At 36.2% G+C, this 19,311-nt stretch overlaps 1 protein-coding gene across 5 annotated transcripts in view; it reads right to left on the bottom strand.

Moving 5' to 3' along the window:
- Positions 1 to 19,311, bottom strand: part of LOC115284407 (UDP-glucuronosyltransferase 2A1) — a 53,325-nt gene that overhangs the window by 3,915 nt on the left and 30,099 nt on the right. For 2 of the 5 annotated variants that reach the window (XM_029931209.1, XM_029931168.1), the window contains exons 2-5: positions 11,189 to 11,337; positions 8,699 to 8,830; positions 2,523 to 2,610; positions 1,039 to 1,258 (exon numbers count right to left, since the gene is read on the bottom strand). In XM_029931209.1, coding sequence (XP_029787069.1) covers positions 1,039 to 1,258; positions 2,523 to 2,610; positions 8,699 to 8,830; positions 11,189 to 11,337 — 589 coding nt within the window. Of the gene's footprint in view, positions 1 to 1,038; positions 1,259 to 2,522; positions 2,611 to 8,698; positions 8,831 to 11,188; positions 11,338 to 14,313; positions 15,038 to 19,311 lie in introns of those variants that run through there. The other 3 variants (XM_029931251.1, XM_029931120.1, XM_029931129.1) reach the window with 2 other exon arrangements.

Below are 19,311 nucleotides of genomic sequence, written 5' to 3'. Positions count from 1 at the left end.
TATATATTCAATTAAGAATGAATCCAAAATATTTTGGAATAAGAAATCTCTGAATTAATGGCAAACACTGATTCCCTTAAGATACAACCAAAACAGTGAATATGAGGAAAATAAGATGCATAAATATTGACAAATTAAAACAAAATGGGAGAGGGAGAGAGAAAGAGATCATGAGTGGGGGAACATGCAGGACCTGGCATAAGGCTCAATCCAGGGTTGTGACATCATGACTTGAGCCGAAATTAAGAATCAGGTGCTCAACTGACTGAGCCATTCAAGCATGCCAAAAAATTAGAATTTTAAGTAATACATATTAGGAATGAGATTATTTCTATAGCAGGAGTTCAACTATTGCTAAAATTAAAAATACACAGTTAAAAATAAAGATTTAAAACGGTATTCATATATTAATTCTTAATCTTGGTGAGATATTTTAGAGAAAAAATTAAGATATAATGATATATACCTAAAGTTCAATATAGTTTATAGATTAATTTCAATTAATGTTTACCTAAAACCAGGTAAAATTCTAAATATTGTTTAAAAACCCACACATAGTTATAACCAATATTTATAAAATTATTGCCTACTGTATATTTCTCCTCCCTGTGTATATTCACATGCTGATGAATGGCATATAGTCAGTGTTAATGATGGTTATTTTTTAATGATAGTGTTAATTATGATTTCCAGTTTTGTACTTACTGAATGGTTATACTATTTAAATAAGCATATATATGTGTGTCTATATATATATATATATAAGCAGGTTATTAAAATATCTGAATTTACGTAATCATGAAAATTATTGATTTTGAAAAAACCTTGATAAAATATTTGAAGTATTAGTCTTTTTCTGCAATTTCAGCAAATTACTTCAGTGTATAGGAAATGAAATAATAAAACGGTTCTTATATTGGTAGTTTATGGTTGTTATTTGAAAATAACTGAGTTACAAAGGCATGAGACATTGGACATTTTTCCAAGTATAATGGGTAATATAATCAATGGTAAGTCTTTAAAATCAGTAGTACTTACCTAGGGTCATTAATGACTGTTCTCAAGGCATTGAGTAGATCTTCACTTGTCATTGTGTTTATGTTCACCTCCACGGCTGCTCCTTTGGCCTTCATGTGAGCAATATTATCAGGCTGATCAGCAAACATGGGAACTCCCACCATAGGAACCCCATGATAAATAGCTTCATAGATCCCATTGGTTCCACCATGAGTGATAAAAGCTTTTGTTTTGGGATGACCTAATTTGGGAATTGGGTGAGAAGTGGGTGAGGATTTCATTATGACAGGTTAAAAGAATTTCAGGAATAGTTAGGGGGAAAACTACAGGGCAAGTCAATGAAGAAAGCAGCATTTTCTACAAAAGCTGAGCACATGGGCTATTGCTTTCTCAGAAAACAATGATCCCAGGAAAGAGGAATTAGTTCCCTCTGCATTGTCCAGAGATATTTTTTTTTTTGAGGAAGTAACACCTGAACTGAGATTAAAACTTGAAGAATAATCAGAAGATGCTCTTTGTGAACTAAAGGAAGCATTGAATCTATAAAATTAATAGCCAATTCCCAAATTATTTCTGCTTTACAACTGCAAGTAAAATGTGACATTTTTTTCTAGCTTTATTTTTTAATTTTTTAAAAATTTTATTTAAAATTCCAGTATGGCTAACATGCAGTGTTATATTAGTTTCAGGTATACAACATAGTAATTCAACAATTCCATACTTCACTCAGTGTTCATCACCACAACTGCACTCTTTAATCCCCATGACTTGTTTAATCAACCCCCTCCACCACCTCCCTTCTGGTGGTAATGATCCATTTGTCCTCTGTAGTTAAGAGTCTGTTTCTTGGCTTGTCTCTCTTTTATTTTTCCTTTGCCCATTTCTTTTGTTGTTGTTTCTTAAATTCCTTATATGAGTAAAGTTATATGGTATTTGCCTTTCTCTAACTTAGTTCTCTTAGCATTACAGTCTCCAGATCCATTCATATCTTTGGATATGGCAAGATTTTATTCTTTTTTTGGCTAAGTAATATTCCATTATATATATATATATATATATATATATATATATATATATATATATATATGCCACATCTTTATCCATTCATCCATCAATTATACTTGGGCTGCTTCCATATGTTGGCTATTGTAAATAATGCTGCTATAAATATAGGGGCGCATGTATCCCTTTGAATTGTTGTTTTTATATTCTTTGGGTAAATGCCCAGTAATGTGATTACTGAATCATTTGGTGGTTCTTTTCTTTTTTTTTTTTGAGGAACCTCCATACTGTTTTCCAGAGTGGCAGCACCAGTTACCATTCCCATTAACAATGCGAGAGAGTTCCTTTTCCTCTACATCCTTGTCAACACTTGTTGTTTCTTGTGTTTTTTATTTTAGTCTAAAATGTGACCTTTTAAATGATTAAATACTTATTGAATTTGTTTCTTATTAAAGGAACATGTCCATATCCAATTGTACAGCTTTTTCTCCCCTCAGTCTTACCAAGAAGATCATTCTGGGGTATCCAATCATAGAGTCGAGTATTGGCTCCTAATGTGGCTGGTTTCTTTCCTTTGTATCTCCATAAAACCTGTGGAAGACAGTGCTTTAATTACACAAGTAAAAACACACAATGAAGTCATTTTAAGTGAGGCTACAGAGTTATTTATAAGGCATGTAGCTCACCACTACTTTATGTGACAGTGAGAGAAGTGGACATAAGGAATAGTTTGCAAACATGGAGATATAGTAGGACTATTAACATGTCAAAAAGGGTTTATACTAATAGTCTATTAAATATAGTTTTATAATTTTTATACTTGTCACTCAAAAGTTTTGAGGTGTGAGATCATAAGTGAAGAGAGAAAATAAAAGAATCAGAGCATGGAGGTTTAAAAAGCATTAAAATAAACGTGAATACTGTGCAATCTATTTATGTTATAAGGCCATCCCAACTCTCATGTTTCAAAGACAGTGGTTTCCAGAGAGGCAAGATGGTGAAGTAGGGAGCTCTGTACTTTTTGCTCACCCACATCCTTCAAACAAAGAAGGAATGAAGCCATAAGACACGGAACCACCAGAGTCTGGGAGGAAAAGAGACAGAGTCCGCTAAGAAGACAGCCTCATAGGTGGGTGATTGTGAACTGTGGAAGATTGTGTATGGGACCCAGAGACAGAGGAGAGGGAGCTCCTTCTGCAGAGAGCCACGGAGAGATGAGAGGAAGAGAAAGAGTGGCCGAAACCGCTCATAGAGCTGTCTCTGGGGAAGAGAAAATCCTCAGACCAGGACGAAGAGGGATCCTATCATCCCATCGGTAACCACAGGGCATTTAGAGAGACATCCTGAATATAGTTGTGCCACTTTCCTTGGGCTAGGTGCCCCGATCCCAGATGGCACCAGGAGAAACTGCTCCCCTACATCCCCTACTCCATCCCCAGCTAGGAAGCCTCCTGTCCTGCAGGAGTACATTTCAGGTGGTATCATTAAAGTGGGAAGACTATGATCTGGAAACAAGGCTGGGCTTGGGAAATACAACTTGGTCCATGTTGGCTACGCCTGTGCCACAGGGAGATCGGACTCAAAAGAGTGAGTTGCAACACTTGGTTCAAGAAGGGACTGGGGAGCTGACATTTTTCTTCCCACAACTACCAAGGCAGGGCTTCAGCGAGCAGCCCTCTTGACCAGGACCTCAGAGGAGGCAAGACCTGCCTACACCAAACCATACCGATCCGCACTAGAGAGCTGTTTACCCCCACCGGAGCCTGGGGCAAGACCAACATAGATGCATTGCTGTGATTAACTCTAGATCCATTCTCACTATTCAGGTGTATTTTCCCTTATCTCATTATTATCTCTCCCCTCTGCTGGACTGGGCACTCTGGTCATTGGTTTGCTTAAACAGTCACATTTAATCCATTCTCTTGATGCATATTCTACACCTCCATTGCTACCTTCCTTTCTCTCTCTCTCTCTGAAATAATCAGACTACATAGTTTCTTTGGGTAATGTTATCTTTGTTTTTTTCTCCTCACTTCTTACCATATTCTCTTTCTCTCTCTGAGTTAAGCCTTTCAGTCTCTCTACCTGGTCGATGTTCAATTTTGCTTCCTCCCCACCCCTGTCACTTCTTTCTTTGTATATGCTCTTCCATCAGCACCTCTTTATTTGTAGCTGGGATTTCTGTATTTATGCTTTTAGACTGATCTTTGTCCTTTATTGTTTTTCTCCCCTCACTTTTATTTCCCTTTTGATTTGCTTGTTTGTTTGATTTGTGTGTGCATTTGCATGCTTTTGTTCCCTGTGTGTTTGTCTGTTTTCCTTTTCAGGGCTACCTCAAGAAACAAGTCAAAGTACACATGGTGGAGAGTCCCAAATACCACTGAATAGGGAAATAAAATAACCAAAGGCACAACAAGAGACACTGAGAGACGCCATTAAAAGAACACTTCCTGAATGGACAGGCCCTGGACAGTCAATGAGCCTCTTTTAATATAGCAATACTCACAGGTGCAGAGTGCTTAATGAACTTTTAAAACTGACAAGAGACAGAAAGCTAGCTAAAATGACTAAATGGAAGAACTCTCCTCTAAAGAAATATCAGGAAGAAGTCATAGCCACAGAACTGCTCAAAACAGATATAAGCAACATAACGGAGCAAGAATTTAGAACAATTGTCATAAAATTAATCGCTAGGCTTGAAAAAAGAATGGAAGTCATGAGAGAAACTATAGATACAAAGATAAGGGATCTTCAAAATAGCTGTAACAAGTTAAAAAATGCTATAAATGAGGTACATAATAAAATGGAGGCGACCACTGCACGGATTGAAGAGGCAGAGAGGAGAATAGGTGAATTAGAAGACACAGTTATAGAAAAAGCCATTTATAAAAAGCTCATAGCTAATATCATCCTCAGTGAGGGAAAACTAAGAGCTTTACCCCTGAAGTCAGGAACATAACAGGGGTGTCCACTCTCACCACTGTTGTTTAACATAGGGCTGGAAGTCCTAGCATCAGCAATCAGATAACAAAAGGAAATAAAAGGCATTAGAATTGGAAAAGATGAAGTCAAGCTTCCACTTTTCATAGATGACATGATACTCTACATGGAAAACCCGGCAGACTCCACCAGAAGCCTTCTAGAACTGATTCATGAATTCAGCAAAATCACATGGTACAAAATCAACGTACAGAAACAGTTGCGTTTTTATCACCAATAATGAAGCAACAGAAAGGGAAATCAAGAAACTGGTCCCATTCACAATTTCACAACAACTGTAAGATAACTAGGAATAAACTTAACCAAAGATGTATAAGATCTATGTTGTGAAAACTATAGAAAAATTATGAAGGAAACTGAAGAAGACACCAAGAAATGGAAAAACATTTCCATGCTCATGGATCGGAAGAATAAACATTGTGAAAATGCCATTATTACCCAAAGCAACCTAGGCATTCAATGCAATCCCAATCAAAATTGCACCAGCATTCTTCTCAAAGCTAGAACAAACTATCCTCAAATTTGTATGGAACCAGAAAAGTCCCCGAATAGCCAAAGTAATATTGAAGAAGAAAACCAAAACGGGAGGCATCACAATCCCAGACTTTAGCCTCTACTACAAAGCTGTCATCATCAAGACAGTATGGTATTGGCACAAAAATAAACACATAGACCAATGGAATAGAATAGAGAGCCCAGAACTGGACCCACAAATGTATGGCCAATTAATCTTTGACAAAACAGGAAAGAGTATCCAGTGGAAAAACGACTGCCTCTTTAGCAGGTGGTGTTGGGAGAACTGGACAGCAACAGGCAGAAGAATGAAACTAGACCACTTTCTTACACCATACACAAAAATAAACTCAAAATGAATGAAGGACCTGAATGTGAGAGAGGAAACCACCAAAACTTTAGAGGGGAAAGCAGGAAACAGCCTCCTTGACCTCAGCCACAGCAAGTCCTTACTTGACACATTCCCAAAGGCAAGGGAAATGAAAGCAAAAATGAGCTATTGGGACCTCATCAAGATAAAAAACTTCTGCACTGCAAAGAAAACAATCAAGAAAATTAATAGGCAACCGAGAGAATGGGAAAAAAATAGTTGCAAATGACATATAGGATAAAGGGCTAGTATCCAAAATCTACAAGGAACTCACCAAACTTCACACCCAAAAAAACGAATAATCCAGTGAAGATATGAACAGAAGACATGAATAGACACTTCTCTAAAGAGGACATCCAGATGGCCAATAGGCACATGAAACAATGCTCAGCATCACTCATCATCAGTGAAATACAAGTCAAAACCACACTGAGATACCACCTCATGCCAATCAGAGTGGCTAAAGTGAACAAATCAATAGACTATAGATGCTGGCGAGGGTGTGGAGAGATGGGCACCCTCCTACACTGTTGGTGGGAATGTAAACTGGTGCAGCTGCTCTGGAAAACAGTGTGGAGGTTCCTCAAAAAATTAAAACTAGAACTATCCTATGACCCAGCAATAGCACTCCTAAGGATCTACCCAAGGGATACAGAAGTGCTGATGCATAGGAACACATGTACCCCAATGTTCATAGCAGCACATTCAACAATAGCCAAATCATGGAAAGAGCCTAAATGTCCATCACCTGATGAATGGATCAAGAAGATGTGGTTTATATATACAATGGAATATTACATGACAATGAGAAAGAATAAAATCTGGCCATTCATGGCAATGTGGATGGAACTCTTGAGTGCCATGCTAAGTGAAATAAGTCAGACAGAGAATTCTGGACAGATACCATGTTTTCACTCATAAATAGAACAGGGGAAACTTAACAGAGGACCATGGGGCAGGGGAAGGGGAAAAATAGTTGGGGAGAGGGAGGAAGGTAAAGCATGAGAGATTCTTGAATACTGAAACAAACTGAGGGCTGAAGTGGGAGGGGGAGAGGGGAATGGGGGTGATGGACATGGAGGAGGGCACTTGTGGGGATGAGCACTGGGTATTATATGGAAACCAACTTTACAATAAACGATTAAAGAAAAAAAATACAGTGTTTTCCAAAAATATAATTAGCTTTAAATTTTTATTGTCTGGTTTTTGAATGATAGTCTTTCCTTCTTCTCTCTCTCCCTCCTTATGCCCCGTTTTTTTTCTTCCTTCTTACCTTCTTTCTTTCCTTCCTTCCTTTTTCTCTCTTTCTCTCTCTTGCTCTCTTTCCTTCTAACGTTTGAAAGAGGAAGAGAAAGAAGTTTGCTTTATTTAATTATTTAATAAATTATATTGGGCTATTAACCTTTTGTTACATACTTTTGGGGTGAGCTCTGTATGACTAAGTTCAGATTCAATATTAATAAGTGGCAACTGTTTTTAAAATTTTTTATTTTATTCAACAATTCCATAACTCACCCAGTGCTCATCATGACAAGTGAATTCCTTAATCCCCATCACTTATTTAACACCCCCCTCCAAACTCTTCCACTCTGGTTACCATTAGTTTGTTCTTTATAATCTAGAGTCTGTTTCTTGGTTTGTCTCTCTCTCTCTCCCCCCCCCACCCCATGCTCATTTGTTTTATTTCTTAAAAGTCCACATATGATATCATTTCTCATTTGTCTTTCGTTGACTTATTTTACTTATCATTATACTCTCTAACTCCATCCATGTCTTTGCAAATGGCAAGATTTCATGTGGTATACCACAGCTGCTTTATCCATTCCTTAGTTGATGGGCATTTGGGCCCTTTCATTATTTGGCTATTGTTGATAGTGCTGCCATAACATCAGGTGCATGCACCCCTCTGAATCAGTAGTATTATATTCCTTGGTGGAATACCTAGCAATGCAATTGCTGGATCACAGGGTAGTTCTATTTTTATCTTTTTGAGGAACCTCTATACTGTTTTCCACAGTGGCTGTACCAGATTGCATTTCCAACAGTGCAAGAAAGTTCCTTTTTCTCCACATTCTTGGGCGGCAAAATTTAAGCAGAAAAGTTCAGAAATAAAAATTCAAAGATTTAACAGGTCTCATTAGTATACCCACTTTTAGAGAGTTATACACTTTAACTAATATGCCAATATAAAAAGTTCTAGGGTATTTAATGAATAAGAGTATATAAAGAGTAGAAATCTAGAACTATAATGACAACACAATTAAAGTTAATTGAATATCATCAGAAAATACATATTGTTTGATAATAATATTAGGATTTTTAATTGCATTTAACTGTAGAAATTTCAGTTTAGAAAGATGAGGCTTCTATTTTTTAAACCAACTAGATCTTGATATAGTCTTAATAAAACCTAGAGATATGAAGTATATTCTTGAGCATGATTCCTGTCTGCTTTATGTATAATCTTTCTCTTTCCCTGGACCTGGAAAATTTGAGTAGTCAATGAAAGTCCCAAGATTTCAAAAAGTTACTGGGATCTGAACATTTTAATCTCTATTTCATTGAAAATATGTAATTGTATAAAAAGATGTATTTTCATAGTAATGCAAAAGTTCACTAAGCAAGTGATCAAGTGTACCCCACCCAGTACACCATTTTAAGATTTTGAAAAATTTTACTTAAAGATGGTACCAGTTATGCTCAGAGTTTCAACTTTGATCTAGAAAAGAACTGGTAGCCACACTTTCTCTCCAATTAGTGGAGTAGATGTTCACCAGGATCCAATGTTGTACTAACCTTCTGTGGAATCTGGGCCAGGGCCGAGGCAATGATATTGGCTTTTTCATCTGTGAGGTTTTTGACCATTGACCCCAGAGAAAACACCACAATACCATCATCACCTGAACTTTGGGCAAATTCTTCCATTTCCTATGGAGATAAAATTCTCTTATTGTAAATATGCAGCATTATAAGGGGAGAAAAGATTTTCTCATTTATTCATGACATGTCTTAAAATGTGTACCATGTCTGTTTAGATCCAACAAATTATTAATAAATCAGTCTAACTCCCTGTTAGGCATTCAGGATATTTTTCTCATGTTTATTCTTTTCCTGACTAATAGAACTACAAATGAATTTTTTTAGAATTGCAATATATATTAGTATATTTTAAAGGTAAATTTCTGCTATTTCTTTATTATGATAACATTTATGAGACAGTGCCTATCTACCCTCCCACAAGTAGCTGACATGCCCTTAACTTGATCCTTAAGCACATTGGTAAATATAAATTTCTTACAGTTATGCAAGTTGGGCCCTGAGGTCTGGGATTGTGGTTTTTTGCATTGTAATCTATGTGAATGCCAACTTCTAGAGAACTGTCATGCATTCTCTGTGCAACTATTGTGGCTACCCTGTATTATTTCTCAATATATTTATTAAATTTCTCAACTATATTTCTTTTTCAATGTATTTCTCAATTTAAAGGTAGTAAAATTACTAGGGAAAGGATGATGCCATAAATGAAAGTAGACTGCTATTTTAGGTTAGTTAATGTTAGGAGAATATCTTTGAAGTCCCAGGAATTAGTATTTTGCCATTTTGATTCATCTCCCTAGGAGACAGTGATTGAATAAACACACACACACACACATGCACACACACACGCACACACACACACACATATGTATATGAAGACTTATAGCAGCTGGATTTGGATCCTTGATTTGGCTGTCTTTCATTGTTTTCTTTACTTTCTGTGTATTCAATGACTGGCATAATTTTTTCATCAGAGATATAACCTATGATTGGTGTTCATATTGTTCAAATGTTTGTATTAGTAATTGGGTTTGGAATGGAATAATTTTTCTCCTTTTCAAAAGACATGTCTGAGTTGTTTTGTGAAGTTGTGTGTGTGTGTGTGTGTGTGTGTGTGTATGTGTGAAAAGTGAGCATGGGAGGATAAATATAATAGTGTGGCATGGGGCTTTATCTAGTGAGCCAAGGTATATGTCATGTCTCTTTCTGTAACTCTGTTTAGATATTGGTTTATTATCTGCTATAATAACTCCCAGTCGAGCTTACCTGCAGCTATAACTGGAGTGGTAAGAAAAGCATATTCAGAATACTAACATAAAATTTAAACTTAAATGTGCATTTTAGGGGCACCTGGGGGGCTCAGTTGGTTAAGCATCTGGCTTCAGCTCAGGTCATGATCTAACAGTTTGTGGGTTCGAGCCCCAAGTTGGGCTCTGTGCTGACAGCTAGCTCAAGCCTGGAGCCTCCTTCTCTCTCTGACCCTTCCCTGCTCACACTGTCTCTCTCTGTCTCTCAAAAATAAATAAAAAACATTAAAAAAAAGAACAAATTCAATGGTTGGGTATCTCAGTTCTGTGACTTCTTGATTTTGCCTAATCTGTTCCTAAAGCTCTCTGCTGAAACCCAGACCTTGTATTGTCTGAATGATTCCTAGAAATATTCACCTGAAAAATTCCTTTGGCTCTTTACAGTGAACAGGTCTAAAACCAAATCCATCTTTATCTTCTTAAAAAAGTTTTTCCATGAATTATTTTGTCTTGGTAAAAGGTCACTGTTACCCAAAATTGCTGCCTAATGCCATGTCTTCTGTCAATACTTCTTCTAACTGACCAAACTCTGTGAAATATACCTGAGAGTTCTTATGAAATTATCTTTATCACTCAAGCAATCATAGTAACTGTCCCAATTCATAACTCCATCATACTTGTTAGGAAGACCAAAGCGTTCCCTGAGGGAATTCCAAGGCTATAGCTTCCTGTTCCTTCAATCCAGTGCCCAAACTATAGACACACTGATGTATTATTTTATTTTAAAGTTTATTTATTTTGAGACATAGGGACAGCACAAGTGGGGGAAGGAGAGAGAGAGAGAGAGAGAGAGAGAGAGAGTGTGAGAGAATCCTAAGGAGGCTCTGCGCAGATTGCCCAGAGATTGACACAGAGGCTCAAGTTCATAAATTGTGAGATCATGAGCTGAGCTGAGATCAAAAGTTGGATGCTTACCCAACTGAGCCACCCAGGTACCCCAACACACTGATATTTTAACATGCCATTTGAATTACTTCTTTCTTCAGCTGAAATATCAAAGTGAAATCCAAAAAAGGGAATATCCTTCATAAGAAACTCCTATGATTTGTAAAATAGATTTGGAGTAGCAAATACATCTCTATTATTGAGGCAATACACTTTAAAGAAAAATTAGGATTATATCATAAGGTACAAAAAACATCCTCCACTGTAATATACATACCTTAGGTAATGGCTTCGCAGGTTTACAATGCAACCCTCCTACAAACTCAAAATTAGGTAAGTATGGACGAGGAAATTCAAAATCCCAGTATGTCCGGATTAGCCAAATTTCTGCTTTCCCCATAACTTCACATAATGTAGTGGGTCTTCCTAGAAAAAGTGAAAAAAGTTAAATGAAAATTATTAGCATATATGTTTGTTGAGATTTGCCAAATTTCTGCTTTTCCCATAACTTCACATAATGTAGTGGGTCTGCTTAGAGAAAATGAAAAAAGTTAAGTGAAAATTATCAGCATATATGTTTTTTGGGATAACATGTACCACTACTGTCTGACAAACAAAGAAAATTATGTCCCCTAGCTTATCTATCACATCTAGATGTTAAAAGGAAGGGAGAATTAAAATGATAATGAGGGAGGGCAGAAGAGATGGAAGGAAGGAAGGAAGCCTGGGGCAGGGGTGGGAGGAAAGAAAGAAGAAAGGAAGGAAGGGAAGAAGGGAAGAAAAGAGGAAGGGAGGGAGGAGAGGGGGTAAGAAAGAGAAGGATGAGAAATGAGAAGAAGAGAAGGTAAGATATTTGTGTAAGGAAAGTAATATGCAAATTACTTTCACAAAAACAAATTCAATAAAATATTTAACCACAACTCCATGTACTGATGAATTTAATACTCATTGTTTCTCTTCAGCTAAATGGCAGATGACAGATTAGCTTCAGCATATCAGCACCAAGTTCACTCTCAATGGTTTTTAAACTACCTTCCAGCTTGTTATAGTCTCTGGTTCACTAATATTGTTAAAGAATCCCACTGGTGTTTACTTTATCTTCTTTAGTCAAATCCCATTACTTTCCACTACAGTTGATTTGCCACTATTTTCTTAGTAAGCATTTCCTGATTCATACCCAATATACCCTCCTGTGGAATGTGAAATATACATGTCACCAATATCACATAGTTATTTTAGTGTTATCTTTAAGTTGTATTTTTGAACGGGAGACTCAAAGTATTAATTTTAGAAGATTTATAGAGAAGAATGAGGGTTTGCAAATGACCAATCAACAATTTGTAGACACAGAAAACATCATTTCCTGATAAAATGAGAGAATGAAAATCATCAAAAGTACACAAGCAAATAAACAAATTTGTTAAAGATGATAGAGCAAAAATTGCCATAGATCCTAAGAAATACATTCAATCCATAATATTTATACATACAGAATCTTAAAACTTTCCCTTTTTTATGCATCATATGACAAATGTCCTAAAAAGTTATTTGTTAGAACTGGGAAAACATCCTTAATTTTCAGAATATACTTATTTTTCTATGTCTTGCGTTTATTTCTAAGAAAGCCTTGAGGACAGGATACTGTCTGATTTACTTTAAATTTGTAGAGCCCAACACACTGCCTATACCCAGGTAGTGCTTCCTGGTTCTTAGATTATTTACTGTGAAATTGGTATAGTATAAATTTAAATCACATATAAACCTAAGGATAAATTTTTTTTTAATGTTTATTTATTTTTGAGACAGAGAGAGAGACAGAGTGCTAACAAGGGAGGGGCAGAGAGAGAGGGAGACACAGAATCGGAAACAGGCTCCAGGCTCTGAGCTGTTAGCATAGAACCCGAGGTGGGGCTCCACCCCACAAACTTTGAGATCATGACATGAGCTGAAGTCGATGCTTAACTGACTGAGTCACCCAGGTGCCCAAACCTAAGGATTTTTAATTCCTTTGAATATTAGTTCATGAAAAAAGGTATCTGCTAGAAAGTCAGTGTTATGGACTGACTTGTGTTCTTCTAACACTCACATGTTAAAATCATTATATTTTGAGATGGGTCCTTTAAAGAAGAAATCAAGTTTAAGTGAGGTCTAAGAGTGGGCCCTAATCCAATATCACTGGTCTTCTTATAAGAAGAGGAGGAAACACTGGGATTTTATATGCAAGAGGAAAGATCATGAGAAAACATAGCAAAAAAAAGTGGTCACATTATAAGCTTGGAGACAGGCCTGAAGAGAAATTGACTCTGGCAACGCCTTGGTCATGGACTTCTAGCATCCAAACTGTGAGAAAACAAATTTCTGTTGCTCCTGCCACTTAGTCTGTGGTATTTAGTTATGGCAGACCTAGAGCACTAATATAATCAGAGAGTTAAATTAGTTAATATTTCTACAATATGATCTGTTTGTTAAGTCATGCTTCCTCAAGATTCTCAAAAATAGTTGGAGTGGAAGCCAGGCTTGGTTGATGGAATCAAATGAGAACTATATATGTGAAAATGGCAAAGCAAAACCACTCCTTATAGAAAAAGCAAACCATTAAAAATAGATGGAATATGGATATCGCTACTGATGTAAAAAAATGCTATCTTTCAACACCTCAAGCTGTAAATGGTTGTAGAGTTTCACACTTAATTGTTCAGGTGTCTGTGTAGTCGTCCCCTGAGAAGTACAAAGCATCCTAGGAAACTTCTCGGTATGACTATCTATGATGAAACAATTTACTTAAGACTTACTGAAGCTTCATCCCAAATTTATGAAAGAGATAAGAATGGCAAGGACTCTGTCCAACACAGAGAATAACATAAATTTTGGGTGTAACAATCCACGATTCTCAAAATGTGTGGGTCACAATTCAGACAAAATAAATTACAGGCCAAATTTAATCCCATTGTTAATATAACTCAGGTGTCAGTTTATTACTGGAATCAGGCAAAAAGATTATATTACTCTTACAACCAACCTTACACTTTTTTGACCAATAAAAGGCTAATCTCTGCTGCTATGAAAACTAGGTATACAAGACTTTTTTGTGATATTTGACCATATATTTGACAGAAAATACATCATTCTTCCATGTGTGTTACATTTTGTTTTGTTTTGATAATGATCTATTAAGTATCGAGGTTTCTTACAAAATTGTTATATGACTTTAAAGAAAGGATAACCAAGACATTTCTTGCCTCTCCCTTGTAATTGGTTGTTGATAACAGTGCATTGCTATCATTTATAAAGTTTTATGTGGAAGTGAAACTTTTAAAAACATTCTCTTCATTTTCCTAGACTTTTCTTAAGCCACCTAAGTTTCTCTTCTTAATTACTTTAGAATGAAAAGCAGTCTCTTACCTAATGCATCACTGTAAAACTGGTCCCAAAACTGAGTGTCATATTGTTGGATCCAGAAGTCAAAGAAAATGGAAAACATTAAATTTTTTACCCTTTCCAGAAAGGTCATTTTGTCAGATAGTGAGCCCATGGTAAGGGGCACATAGGAAAGTGGAACTGGAAGTTTCCCACAATATTTTTCCAGCGTGTAACCTATGGAATACCTTAGTGTATACACAAAAGGGATTTCCAGCAACTCAGCAATCAGCTCTCCACAGGGTAACACCGGATCTATGACCATTACATTGTAGTTGGTTTCCTGGAGTTTCTTCATCATTGACTGGTTGTAGACTACACTTTCACAGTGGAGTTTTAAATGTCCAGTTATTTGAAGAAGGAATTGTTGTAGTTTCATTGCTGACTGCCAGCGTGACAATGTTGGCATTACATTAGTAGCTACCTCTAAAAAGTCATTTAGTGAGTTTTCCATGGTCTTTCTGTCTTGTGGCATAGGGATCACCTCAAAGTTCATGGCAGAAGGCTTACTGTAGTCGATGATGAAACTCTGTGGAGGAACCAACACTGTCACCTCATGGCCCCGTTCCATGAGTTTCTCCAGAATGGTCTTTAGATTGAGCCAGTGGCTCATGTCACAGGGCCACACCAGGACCTTCCCACAGAGTCCACAGCCAGTGTAGCAGAGCTGCAGCAGCACAATTGCTGAAATCCATTTCCTAGAGACCATGACAGCAGTTCCCCCGGACACTGCTCTGGAGACGTTAAATGCTTGCGGAGCACAGAACTGAAGATGCAATTTAGACGCAGATCAAGTTAAAAATTAATTTCTAGAGTTAGGAAATGATACTGTGTGGAGAACTTTGTCAACATTGTTCACTGGGCAGAGTACTATAGGACATTTGTTAAGAAAACTTATGAAATATTGAAATATTCTGGAGGAAATGGCTGCAGCATTTTAGAGATTCGTTTTAAATATATTAAAGTCAAAATGATACTTTTTTAACAGACAATTTTAAATTATAATAGAACCCATGTAAGTAAATCTTATAAATGATATGGTATATACCTTATGGAATGTGAAGATTGATAATTTGGGAAAACAAAAATGTAAGTCTTGACAAAAAGTTGGTTATATGATAGTATGTGGATGAGATGCATACATCACATAATAACAGAAAGATTATGCTAAATATTTTATTAAGGTACAATATCTCTGGGCTCCAGAAGACGCTATCATTCCAATGTAAAAAAGAATATCACAAAGCTTCAGGATGTGGGGTGCATTTCACCTGAGCCCAGAGGCAAACATGACGGTTCGTTCCAAAGGTGAATGGAAGACAAAAAGAAAAAAATGATGATATGGAAACAATGGCCATTTAAGTATACAGTTATCAGTTCAGTATGCATAGAGTCAAAGCTAACTCAGAACAGTAGAGACAAGGAAAATACTAGTTAAAACAGAACACTTTGGAGAGTCTTGAGTGCTATATTCTGTGTTTAATTTAAATTCCCACAAAAGAGGTCTACTCAGATTTTCAATTCATTTCCAGAGAATGGTCATATGTGCCCTATAATGAAACTCTTCTCCATCTAACTAGGATTTGAGTGGTAGAGAAAAAACAATGTGTAAGAAGCTAAAAGTAAATATTAGGAAAACAAGATTTGATGAATGTCAGGGAGGAATATAATATTGACTTGTGAATGGAGAGCACAGAATAACAATCTTAAAAAACAAAAAGGTGCTCAGTTTATAGTTTGGGCAACAGGAGTAGTGGATAGTGACTCTAGCAAAACCACCAAACATTAGAGAAGTAGTAGCTATGGAAAGATTTTTTGACATGCAGTGCACAAGTTAATAATTGGACATGTCTGTGGAAATATTAACTGGACTGTGAACACTACAATCTTGAGCGATTGTATTTAGAAATACAGATTTTGTGTCCAATCATCCATCTCTACTTTAACTCAATTTCCCTCTACAAATCCTTTAATATTTCATACTTCCAAAAACCAATTTTTGTAGCACATAGTATAAGAAATAAGAAAGATCACTTCCAGTTCAAAATGAGTTCACAGATTACTGCAGAAAATGTCAGTTAAGTCAATAATTTTTCTATAAGTGTAATGGAGATGGATCTTAGATGGTCAGGACGAACTGAGGAGGGCAAGCCCATGAAGGAGGTTGCTTTGTGGAGGAAGAGAAAAATGAAACAATGTTTTAGCTAAATCTTTAAGAATGGTAGTCACTAGGTTGAAAAGTATCATTTGGAAGTAAAAGAGAATACTAATATATCTGTGTTCTAAGAAGTATAACAGTTATATCAATGTTATATTCAGTTACAAAATTATATTCAACTAAATAAATTGACAGGAAAATATTAAAACTTCAAGTCTCTTGAGAATTTTTCTGTTGTGCTAAAAAGAAGTCCCAAAGTAAAATTCTTTAGAAGATGCAAAGATAAATCTAAGGTCAAATCTCCAATCAACCTTGCATAATTAGAATTTGTTTATAAGGAAATGAGGCTTCATGACTGAGAACCAGCAAAACAGAGACCACAAATATTAACACAGTGATTTGAAATATTATTTGAAATAAAATATATAATAATAAATTTTCAGGGGCGTTTGGGCGACTGACTTTAGCTCAAGGTGTGATCTCACAGTTTGTAGGTTTGAGCCCCGTGTTGGGCGTTCTGCTGACAGCTCAGAGCCTGGAGCCTGCTTCGGATTCTGTGACTCCCTCTCTCTGACCCTCCCCCGCTTACACTTTGTGTGTGTCTCTTTCTCTCTCAAAAATAAATGAAACATTACAAAAATTTAAAAAAATAATGGTAGGGATGCTGGGGTGGCTCAGTTGCTTAAGCATCAGATTTGATCTCCGCTCAGGCTGTGACCTAACGGTTTGTGAGTTCGACCCCTCCATCAGGCTCTCTGCTTACGGTGCTGAGACTGCCTGGAGTTCTGGCTCTCCCTCTCTCGGCCCCGTCCTCACTGTGCTCTCTCCCCGAGACACACCCTCTCAAGGTAAATAAACTTAAAAAATCAAAAGAATAATTGTGAAAAATTGCTAAAGAACCAAAGAGAATTGCTAGAAATTAAAAGTTCCACAAATGGAATTTTATTATAAAGGATTGCAAAAATATGTGCAAACATATGGTTAATATGATCTGCATAGTCTCGCCGTATCTCCCTACAAGATACGCCTTAATTATATAGGGAGAATCCTGGAAGAAACCATCTTAACTAAATTATCAAAATTATTGTCGCTAGTGAAAACTGATTTATATTATGTACTTCCTGATATGCCACACTGTAAAGGACACAAGATTCTTCTGTACTATTCTTACCAAAAATGTAGAATCTCACTCTACTCATGAGAAAATATCAGAAAAGCCCAAATTGAAGGATATTCTAAAAAAAGAAAAACTAACTACCCAGTACTCTTCATAAACAAGAGGCAAAGAAAGACTGTGGGAACTATCACAAGTTGGAAAAAAGTAAGGACCCTGGACAAATAAATGCAAGAAGGGAACTTGCCTTGTTTATCAGAAAGAAAAAAAATTAGCAAGATAATTGACATTTTAATAAGAAATCCTAATTTTCATAGTTTTATTATGGTTATGTAAAATGTTAATATTAAAAACATAGTCAATTAAAATTTTCACTTTCTATATTTTATAAGTTTTTAAAATATTTATTTGAGGAGAGTGAGAGACAAAGAGAGACAGAGCTTGAGTAGGGGAGGGGCAGAGAAAGAGAGAGACACAAAATCCAAAGCAGGCTCCAGGCTCTGAGCTATCAGCACAGATCCTGAGCAAGGCTTGAACTCACGAATTGTGAGATCAAACCCTGAACTGAAGTTGAACACTCAGTGTGGAGCCTGACATGGGGCTCAATCTCATAAACCATGGGATCATGACCTGAGCTGAAATCAAGAATTGGATGCTTAACCAACTAAGCCCACCCAGGTGCTCCTAAAAGTAATTACTAATTTTTAAATAAAGGAAGTTAAAAATACTGTATGAGATAATCAATTGTTACTTTTCATTTTTTCCCTCTTTTATATAGGTATCCAATGCATAAAAGAAATTTTATTGAAATTTCAAGCATCCTGTGGCAATCTTCTAGATTAGTCAGTTGTTGAACTAGTTTTTAACAGTAGTATTCTTAGACTACATATTATTTTTTTCCTAGAAAATGATATTTTGTAGAAGGTAAAATTTTTAGTAGTATCTTGGACGATATTGGGAAAGTCCATTGGACTCCTCAGAACTATTTAAAAAGTAAAAGTTTCTTGAGGAATAAAAAATGATGTCTATTAAAAATGCATACACTGATAATATATATAAGTGGTAGTGAGAGTGCTGTGGCTATAAAAATGAACCACAGAGGGGGCATTTGTTTATTGCCCAAGACTTCTCTTGAGGAACAGATTTCTGCAAGAAACTTCTGCTTTATTAAGCACATAATTTGTATATGCTTATAGTTGTTATATAAAGAAATATCTGGGCATAATATCCATAGGCCCAGATATTAGTCTGTAGCATGTGTTGTAAAGAGACTATGTTTCAGCATAATAAAACTTGTGTCCATGAACTTTGGGCATTTGAATGGATCAAGGCTGATGTCATTCACGGATCTACTAGAGATTGTCTGGACCTGGCTATTATAGACTAATGTAAGCTAATTGCTAATTGCCATGTGTTTTGCCAAGTTGGGTACTATATAACCAAGAGCTTGAAATTAGTCAAGGTGGCAGGAATTATACCACAGATAATGGTAAATGCTATACAAAAGTGTTTTCTTCTTCCTTTTTTTCACCACAGAAAGCCAATTGTTAAACATTTATAGCACATTGCTGGATACTGAAGTGCATAAAAAATAGTGCATATGTGGAGGTGGAAGCAAGGTAGAGTTCCAAAATTTAAAATGGAGTACCTAAGAGCTAGAAGTATTTTTATTAATTTTCTGCTATTGAATGATAAACTATCCAATGCCTTA

This window comes from Suricata suricatta, chromosome 1 (assembly GCF_006229205.1).
Source record: "Suricata suricatta isolate VVHF042 chromosome 1, meerkat_22Aug2017_6uvM2_HiC, whole genome shotgun sequence".
Classification (NCBI taxonomy): Eukaryota; Metazoa; Chordata; class Mammalia; order Carnivora; family Herpestidae; genus Suricata; species Suricata suricatta.
The sequence above is the reverse complement of the archived record's forward strand: the minus strand, read 5'-3'. Positions and strand labels throughout refer to the sequence as shown.